The following is a 9,801-nucleotide window of genomic DNA, read 5'->3' on the forward strand; positions in this document are numbered from 1 at the left end:
TGTTGGTCAGTAAATAGTGCTCATCTAGTAGTTTGAACTGTAGCTGTTGGATTGTCTCCAAGCACTCCAGATGAAGAGAGGTGAAGCGAAGCAATAAGTGGAAGTCAGGGACGAGTTCACTTAATGACTCAAGCCCTCAGATATCCAGTGGATGGCCAGATGTTCATGATACCGTTTCGGGGCCTGACATATGTTTAAGGAAGATATGACGAAAGGATAAGACAGGGATTAAGCAAACGGCTATTGTGGCCTATTGACAAGGTTCCCAAATCTGATCGACCAAAAGCTAGTGCACAATGCTCAGTGCAAAAAAAGGGTAACGGCATGGCAAAAAAATTTCTCAACTCCAACAACGACGCAAACTACAACATAATCAACTGCCCATCATTAGCATCCCATGATACCAATCTCTATTCAGTCAGTGTCTGCAAATTTGCATTGTGAGGTACAATAAAGATTATCGTGACCAAACAAATGCAAATAATATCATTTGATTCATCATGCAAAATATCTTGTATACTATATTTCATTTAAAGCTTTAGCATCATATGGAGTATTTAATAAAACAATGAATTAACTTTCACATCGGAGACCAAATAAGAAATTTTTGCCTCTTACTATCTTAAGATAATTTTTTGATATAGATAAATTTATAGGTGTAACGGTGACCAAATAAGACTTCGAGATAGCATAGGTCCTGCTTGACTGGAATAAATGTTTCTAAGATAAAACAACACAAAGATGAACTGGTAGCCATGTCCTGATTTAAACTTCTATTCGTTCTCCATTATCTTGGACATAAAAACTGAAACAATTGTTGTGATCCAGTGTTTTCTACGATTTTTCAATACCCCTAAAATGCTACTTATTGTGTGTTAGATCCTCCCATTCACCTATCTAATTACCTTAGGATGGCAAATAGAGAAGGCAAAAAAATTAATTAGCTTGACCAGCTTTGCCACGAGCACAAAAAAATCAACAACCACTAAACTATGTAACTAATAATTATTGATCACATTAACGAACTAGCAAGTACCAGACAAGCTATGTGATATTTATAACTATAAATGAAAGGAGGTAACTATCATGCAATAGAAGGTTTTACCATTTGACACTGTCGGTGATGATAATAACAATGGTGGAAAGTTGCAATATGCTTCTGACGGGTGGGGATAGGAAGCACACATCCTCTCAAGCTGGAGTGTGTTGACATCCTGCGTGTAACAACCTGTCTTGATCGACGAGATTATGCCATAATATAGGAGCAAGTGGCTCCCCATTGCACCTATGATACGGGACCCAGAATCCAACGAGAATGTCTCATTCTCCTGCTACTGGGTGGAACTCCCACCATTGTTTCGCCAAACAGTATAAATACGGCGAGCTGTGTCAAGTTTAGGCACAAACATCACAGTCATGCCTTGGCTTGCCTCCACAATGGCCACATCATCGCCCAAAACTCTGACACATGGTGGGTGGTTAGCCATGGAGAATTCCATCCGCCTGATGTCAAGCACGAGCAATTTCTCACTTGAACCTGAAATCTAGTAGAAGCGGCCATGGGCGTAATGGCGCGACACGAACAACATCGTCCATGTAGATAAGACAAAGGCAGGTAAGCTGCAAGTCAGGGATGTAATGGCTCACCATTGCCCTGTGGAGGAAGAGAAGACAAGGACCACCGGTTTAGTTTGGAGCAGCACCAGCCAAAAAACTTTGAATGAAGTCTCCTCCATAGCTTCTGCCCCCTCCTCGTCGCCGGAAGGGACGAGGAAGCAGTCGGCGAAGCAATCCCTTTCTATCAGGATTTGGCACACAACCGGAGCGGCGAGGTCATCGGGGATTGGGGGGAGCAGGAGGTTCTGTCGGTGCAGGGGGTCGCACACCACCATCTCCTTGAAGAGGGCTCCGAGCTCGTCGTGACGGCTGGGTCTGTTGAGGAGGACGCGGCCGTTGCAGACTTCCCGCACGGTCCAGCCCCAGTAGGGGGCGGGGAGGAAGGTGAAGTCAAAGTCGGCGGCGCTGGCCACAGCGCTGGCCACAGCGCTGGCCGCTGGCGCGGAGGGGTGAGGCGGTACGGCAGGGTGGAAGCCTTTGTAGTCGAGGAAACCGAGGAGGGGCGCGGGGTGGAGCTTGCAGAAGCGCCGAAGGAAGGCGCGGTCGGCGACGAGGCGGCGCAAGGAGATGCAGGCGGCGGAGGCACGGATGAGGTCCTCTGGGGTGGGAAGGCGGAGGAGGATTCCCACCAGGAGCTCGTCGGGGATGTCCGGCAGGGCCATCTTCAGTCGTCGGTGCGGGCACCGGCGGCTGTGTGTGCGCTGCTATGTGGGAGTTGGCACGGGGCTATGTGTGTGTGCGCGCGCTGCTGGGGAAGTAAGCCGGCGACATAAAAATGGGCTACGTTAGGCTGAAAGTGCTGTGCGTCAAAACGATGCCTGGCCTACAAGCGATTTTCTTAAACTAATCAGTTGCAGTAAAAATTGATTTTAACATCTAAGAAAAACGAATTTAAGAGCCAGTAAAAAAAGGAATTTAAGAACACTAGAATTTTTAATAGAATAAATTAAAAAATGTGTTCACAAATTTTTAAACAATGTTCAATAATTTTGAAAAATCTCATGTCATTAAAATGTTCTCTAGTCTAGAGATAATTTGCAAAAATAAAATAAGTGTCATGTTTTCAAAAGTTGTCCTCAAATTTGAAAAAGATTCCTGAATTTTAAATATATTCATGCATTTTTATAAAATATTCTTTAATTTTAAAAGATGTAATCTATTTTTCCAAATAAAGAAAAAAGAATATAAATAGGGAAATTAATAAATAAGATAAAAAACATGAGGAATACCGGTGGAAGAAAAGAAACAAAAAGAAAAACACTCAAAACAAATAACAAAAAATAAAATAAAAACCACTACCAAACAGTTGGAATAATCAATTGGGAGAAATCGCTCTTGTTCCTTGCCTCCTATTGGGGATGACCAAGCTATTTTTGCACTATGCAAATTGCCGACAATTTAAAGCAGCAAGTAGGAAATTGAGACATCTTGCCCCACATGCTAGGCATGCAACGACGACCAAACGTGTATGAGGAGAAAGAAGACGAGTGTGATGCTCTCTTGGGCTAGCTGGCTGGTCAGCCCAGTTGGCCTCAGTCCGTCCAGAGAATAGAAGGAAAAAAACAGAGCAAAAGCGAAACAGACAAAAAACACAGAGAATATTATAATGTTATTATGTAAATAAAAATGTTAGCGAATTTAAAAAAAAATACTTGCAAAATAATAAAATGTAAATTTTAAAAATAAATAATTTTTGAGAAGATCTTGAATTAAAAACATTGGTGTGTTTCAAAGAATTTTCAAATTGGTTGCAAATTTCTTAAAATTTATGAATTTAGAAAATTTTCTTGAAATTTAAAAATTACTTGAATTTATAAACATTTTCAACCTTTTAAAAATGCTAAACATTTTTTAAGAATGTTCGCAAAATTTAAAAATATTCACGAATTTTAAAAACATCTCTGCTCGGCCTTGCTCAATGCGGTTGAGTGTTGATGGGTTCAGTTCAGTATCTGCTTGCCTTATTGCCTTGCCTTGCTATCCTCCTTGGATCTGCAACTGTAATGTATTCATCACAAGATACACACACTTGAGAAGACTACAAGATGGCCGGATCAGCACGATTTACCGGGACAGTGACGTCAGAATGCAGCCAGAAGCGCACGACAAAAGACAAGTGTATAACAGAGTAATAATAATCATAATAATTATCATTGCATCCAGCATAGGCACTTACATCAGCAGCGATGCAATGCAGATCTATTGCACGCCAAGTGCTGCCAGGATATGGTTGATTACATGAACCAGCAGAAGAACCAGCTCCAACAAGCCGGCAGACGATAGAAAATATAAATAAATAGTACTACAAGAGATCGATCGAATAGACCTACTGCATATATAGAGTGCATATATAGAGTATTAAATAGAAACTCTGCCATCGACAAGCTAGCTGCTACTGGGAGATGCAAATCCATATGCATATGAATCACTCATCTCCAGCGCATTTCACCCAGAATGCTCATCTCTACACCTACTGGAGCCAAGATTCAGAAATTTGAAATTGTATGCAAGAGGGATCATTCACTTTGTTGGTGCTGGATCCATACGCTAGCTAGATCAACCAGGATGCCAGGTATTATTTAGCCCTTGCCTGCTACAACAACACAAAGGGATCGAACAAGTGGACCAACAAGAATCAAGTTCAAGTATTGCAATTCATGCTTGGATGGAAAAAAATCTCTAGATCCCTAGAAGGTAACTCAAAGAAATCAGATAGACCAATACTGAGAAGCGATTGAAAACGATGATCACAGCACCATCCTCACAGCGACATAGCCGTGCAGCAGTCGATCTACACTGGCTCTAGAAGACCGCAGCTTGATGCCGTTTGCGTGTTGACAACGGTACCATTTTGTGTTTTCGAACCAAAAAGGATCAACACGCAGCAGACCAATCGTATAAACCTTACAAAAAGGATCGAGCCATTCCATGTCCCCATCAGCTAGCACATCCTGGTCAAGGCAAGCCCGTGCCGCCCAAGGACTTGGTCGCAGCCATCCTGGACAACACCTTGATTTGGCTCCTCATCCGCCCCCAGGCCCTCATCCACCACGGGTCAAGCCTCAGCCTCCTTCTCCCCGTCCATCGCGACCCGCCTCCACGGGTTCTGGAGCCCGAGCGGCCGCTGCGACGACGGCGCTTGCACGGCAGTTCCCTGGCGAGGTCAGCTTCTCGTGGTTCTGGTGCCGGCAGTCCACTCCTCGGTGGTCAGCGTGGTGTGGGACTGCATACACAAGATTACACTGTAACATTGAAGACCAAGTGACTTTGGGATGAGAATGGTTGGATATTCATTGAAAAGCTTTGTAATGCGATAAAAAATAATTCAGGCAACTTATGAATAGATAACCCAAGATCAAATCCAGCAATTAAGTATTCACAAAATTCAGCAAAGTTCTGCAAACATTTTTTTTGTTCGTGAAACTTGTATGTGTGTTGCCCTGCTTCAAAGGAAGGGCATGTTTGAGAAGGAAGCACAAGACATAAAGGAGACAAAGGTGGTTAAAGAAAAAAAATAGCATTTGCACATAGAAAGCAACAACAGAGATCTGCCAGAGGCTCCTAGGTTGTAGGTTCAATTGCACCACTAGACTAATTAAACAAAGGCTCAGTTGTAAAATGATTGGAGTTCAGTACCAAAGAGGAATCATTCAATAGACTAATGACAACATGAATCACAAAAGTGCACTGCAAACAGGGAGAAACGTAAAAGGTTGCGTTTGCATGCAGGCAAACAAAGTTCGAGTTTTGACAGGCATGGCAGAAGAAAGTACTGCTGTAAATCACTATAGGTGAATTTGTTTTCATGGGTGAATATTTAGTAACTTTCTATAGGTGAAATAGAGCGCCCCAACTTGCAGAGGTGCAGCTCAAGATAGATATCATGCGGAGGAAAAAAAATATAGACATAGGTGTGAACTGAAAACAATTTGGTATTCTAAAGAAGCAAAAAAAATGTTGCGCGGAAAAGAATGCCAAAATTCAGATCCGTAGCGAGTAATTCTCTGAGATAAGTGCATTACTCAGCAAAGTTCCGCAGATTGGATGGATCAACTTGATGGCCACAGGTTGGATGGATTGACTTGATGGCTTTGGAAAGGGCTTCACTTATGCAGGACAAGATGCAAGGATTGTGGCGGGGATAGAGCAGAAAAGTGCAGTGTGGCCGAGTGAAGGGTTTTCAGATGTGATGGACCAAAAGAGTACAATGCAGATCACAATAAGGGTTAAAGGCATGGCACAGATATTGCTCCACCTGTACATCAGTACATGACACAAAGCATTATACACAATCCATTTGTTTTCATGGGTGAAAATTTAGTAACTTGCTATAGGTGAAATAGAGTGTCCAACTTGCAGAGGTGCAACTCAAGATAGATGCCATGCGAAGGAGAAGAGGAGCTAGACATAGGTGTGAACTGAAAACAATTTGGTATTCTAGAGAAACAAAAAAAATGTTGCACGGAAAAGAATGCCAAAATTCGGATCCGTAGCGAGTAATTCTCTGAGGTAAGTGTATTAATCCAGAAAGCAAAGTTCCGTAGATTGGATGGATTGACTTGATGGCCACAGGTTGGATGGATTGACTTGATGGCTTTGGAAAGGGCTTCACTTATGCAGGACAGGATGCAAGGATTGTGGCGGGGATAAGCAGAAAAGTGCAGCGTGGCCCAGTGAAGGGGTTTTCACATGTGATGGACCAAAGGAGTACAATGCAGATCACAACAAGGGTTAAAGGCATGGCACAGATATTGCTCCATCTGTACATGACAAAAAGTATTACATAATCCATCTGTCCATAATTACCATCCCATGATAGTAATAGCAACCTCTATTTAGTTTCTCTGGAAAAGCCTTCATTAAAAATATATGATTGAAAGTAGCATTGATAGATTTGTCAAGAAAATATTTATAATTTTTGCTAACATAATCATATAAGAATAATCAACAATTATAATCACTTTGGTAAAAGTAAAAGAGGATTCAGTCTAAAGCAGTTTTTGTTGGTCGGTAAATAGTGCTCATCAGGTGAACTGTAGCCGTTGGATTGTCTCCAAGCGCTCCAGATGAAGAGAGACGACTAGAAGCAGTAAGTGGAAGTGAGCAATGAGTTCATTTAATGACTCGAGCCCTTAAATCTCCGGTGAATGGCCAGATGTGCATGATACCGTTTCAGGCCCTGACATATGTTTCAGGAAGACACGACGAAAGGTTAAGACAGTGACTAAGCAGACGACTAGTGTGGCCTACTGACCATGTTCCCAAATTTGATGGACCAAAAGCACTTAAGGACTTGAGCCTTTAAATCTCCAATGAATGGTCAGATGTGCATGATACTGTTTCGGGGCCTGACATATGTTTTAGGAAGATACAGTGAAAGGATAAGACAGGGACTAAGCAGACGACCATTATGGCCTAGTGACTAGGTTCCCAAATCTGATGACCAAAAGCTAGTACACAATGCTCAGTGCAGAAAAGGGTTAATGGCATGGCAAAGAAAATTGCTCAATTCCAGCCAAGCCGCAAACTACAACACAATCAATATGCCATCATTAGCATCCCATGATAGTACTACCAATCTCTATTAAGTTCAGCACAATTCTTGCTAAAAAAGATGCATTGTGAGGTGCAGCAAGGATTATCCTGATCTTAAAAATGCAAATAATACCATCTGGTACGTCAGTCAAAATAGCTTTTGGTTCTGCATTTATTTCAAAACTTTAGTGTCGTATATTTATTAAAAAGAATGAACAAATTTTCACATCGGAAACCAAAAAGACATTTTTGCATCTTATATCTTAAGATAATTTTTATATGGAATCAATAAAGATAAATTTACAACTGTAACGGTGAGCACATAAGACTTCCAGATAACACAAGTCCTGCTTGACTGGAATAAATGTGTCTAAGAAAGAACACTACAAAGATAAACGGGCAACAATGTCCTGATTTAAACTTGTATTCAATCTCCATTATCTTCGCCATTAAAACTGAATCAATTTGTTGTGACTTGTGATCCAGTTTTTTTTTTTATGATTTCGCAATACCCCTAGAATTCTACTTATATTGTGTTAGATCCTCCCTTTCACTTCTCTAATTACCTCAAGATGGCGCATAGGAAAGACAAACAAATTAGCTTGATCAGCTTTGCCACAAGCACAAAAAAAGCAGCAACCACTAAACTATGTAACAAATACTTACTGATCACATTAATGAGCTAGCAAGTATATCAGCCAAGCTATGTGATAGTTATAACTATAAATGAAAAGAAGTACTCCCTCTGTAAACTAATATAAGAGCGTGCAGCAAGGATCTAAACGCTCTTACCACTTGACACTGTCGGTGATGATAATAACGATGGTGGGAAGTTGCAATATACTTCTGACTGTTTTGGACATGAATAACACACCCTCTCAAGCTGCAATGTGTCGACGTCCTGCGTGTAACAACCTTGCTTGCCCGATGAGACTCCGACATAATATAGGAGCAAGTGCCTCCCGACTGCACCCTCAATTAAGCAGTCAGAATCCAGCGAGATTGTCTTCTCCATCTGCCACTGGGTGGAATTCCCACCATTGCTTCGCCACCAAACGATTATAAATACGGCGTTTTGTGTCCGGTTTAGGCACAAACATCAGAGTCCTGCCTTGGCCTGCCTCCGCGATGGCCACATCATCGCCCAAATGTCTGGCACAGGGTGGGTGATCAACCATGGAGAACTCCATCCGCCGGATGTCAAGCATGAGCAATTTTTCAATCGAACCTGAAATCCAGTAGAAGCACCTGAAATCCAGTAGAAGCAGCCATGTGCGTAATGGCGCGACACGAACCAAAACTTCCATGTCGATAACTGTAAGCCAGGTAAGCTCCAAATCAGGGGTGTAATGGCTCGCCATTGCCCTGTGCAGGAAGAGAAGACAAGGGCGACCGGTTTATTTTCAAGCACCACCAGCCAGATCACTCTGAACGACGTCTCCTCCGTTGCGTCTGGCTCTTCTTTGTCGCCGGAAGGGACGAGGAAGCAATCGGCAAAGCCCCCCCTTTCTATCAGGAGTTGGACCGCAACCGAAGCGGCTACGTCACCGGGGATCGGGGGAAGCAGGAGGTACTGCTGGTGCAGGGGGTCGCACACCACCGTCTCCTTGAAGAGGGGCTCGTGACGGCCGGGTCTGTTGAGGAGGACGCGGCCATCGCGGACCTCACGCATGGTCCAGTCCAAGGAGGACCCGGGGAGGAAGCCGAAGTTGAGGTCGTCGTCGGCGACGGCGCTGGCCGCCGGCGCGTAGGGATGAGGCGGTTCGGCGGGGTGGAAGCCTCTGTAGTCGAAAAAGCCGAGGAGGGGCGGAGGGTGGAGCTTGCGGAAGCGCCGGAGGAAGGCGCGGTCGGCGACGAGGCGGCGGAAGGAAAAGCAGGCGGCGGAGGCGCGGATGAGGTCCTCTGAGGTGGAAAGGCGGAGGAAGATATCCGCTAGGAGCTCGTTGGGGATCGCCGGCAAGGCCATTTGCCGGCCGTTCTTCGGCGTCGGTGCTGGCGGCGGCGGCGGTGATGTGCAGGAGTTAGCACGAGACTGGTAGGCGACGGCCTAAATGGGCTGTAGAATGGGCAATCTGCGTGTCGGCTGAAAAATGTGTTGGAGTGGCTATGGGCCGACAAACTTATCTTGTATTTCGTTGAGATAGATGGACCTGTCACTCGAAAAAAAATTAAGATGGGCCTGTGTGCGCGTAGTGGCATGACCAGTAGTTATAGGAAACATGTTTGCTATTTTTACATCTAGATGTGAAATAGTTATCTCACATTTAAGTCTAAAGCTGTTGGATATTTGTCTGTCTTTTAGATTCGCGCAGCTGTGTCTGGCTCGCTCGTGCGCTCGCTCCCGCCGCGTTGATGCGCGCACGGCCCGTGTCCAGGCCTAGATACAAGTGGGGGCCGGGCCGCTTTTTTTTTTTGCGCTATATTGGGCTGTCACCTCGCATTCATTTGTCCATTTCCAATCCTCTGCGGGCAAGAACTCTCGGCGGCATAGAAACATGTCCACTACTGATGTCTGCGGAGTGTGTGGGGCGTAGGACAGTTGGCATCATTCACTACTGAACTGTGCCCTATCCAGGAGCACCTGGGCTTTGTCGAAAGAGGAGATGGTGCAACATATGGCCATGAATCGGAATGACAATGCAAAGGAGT

The 9,801-nt window shown here is 44.0% G+C and overlaps 1 protein-coding gene across 1 annotated transcript; it reads right to left on the reverse strand.

Moving 5' to 3' along the window:
• Positions 1-3,942: 3,942 nt before the first annotated feature.
• LOC123119147 (uncharacterized) lies at positions 3,943-9,252 on the reverse strand. Its single transcript, XM_044538847.1, has 2 exons — positions 7,945-9,252; positions 3,943-4,840 (listed from the first exon to the last, which is right to left on the reverse strand). The coding sequence occupies exon 1, from the start codon at positions 9,116-9,118 to the stop codon at positions 8,252-8,254; it is 867 nt and encodes a 288-aa protein (XP_044394782.1). The 5' UTR covers positions 9,119-9,252; the 3' UTR covers positions 3,943-4,840; positions 7,945-8,251.
• Between the last annotated feature and the right edge of the window lie 549 nt (positions 9,253-9,801).

Source organism: Triticum aestivum, chromosome 5D, assembly GCF_018294505.1.
Source record: "Triticum aestivum cultivar Chinese Spring chromosome 5D, IWGSC CS RefSeq v2.1, whole genome shotgun sequence".
NCBI classification, from domain to species: Eukaryota; Viridiplantae; Streptophyta; class Magnoliopsida; order Poales; family Poaceae; genus Triticum; species Triticum aestivum.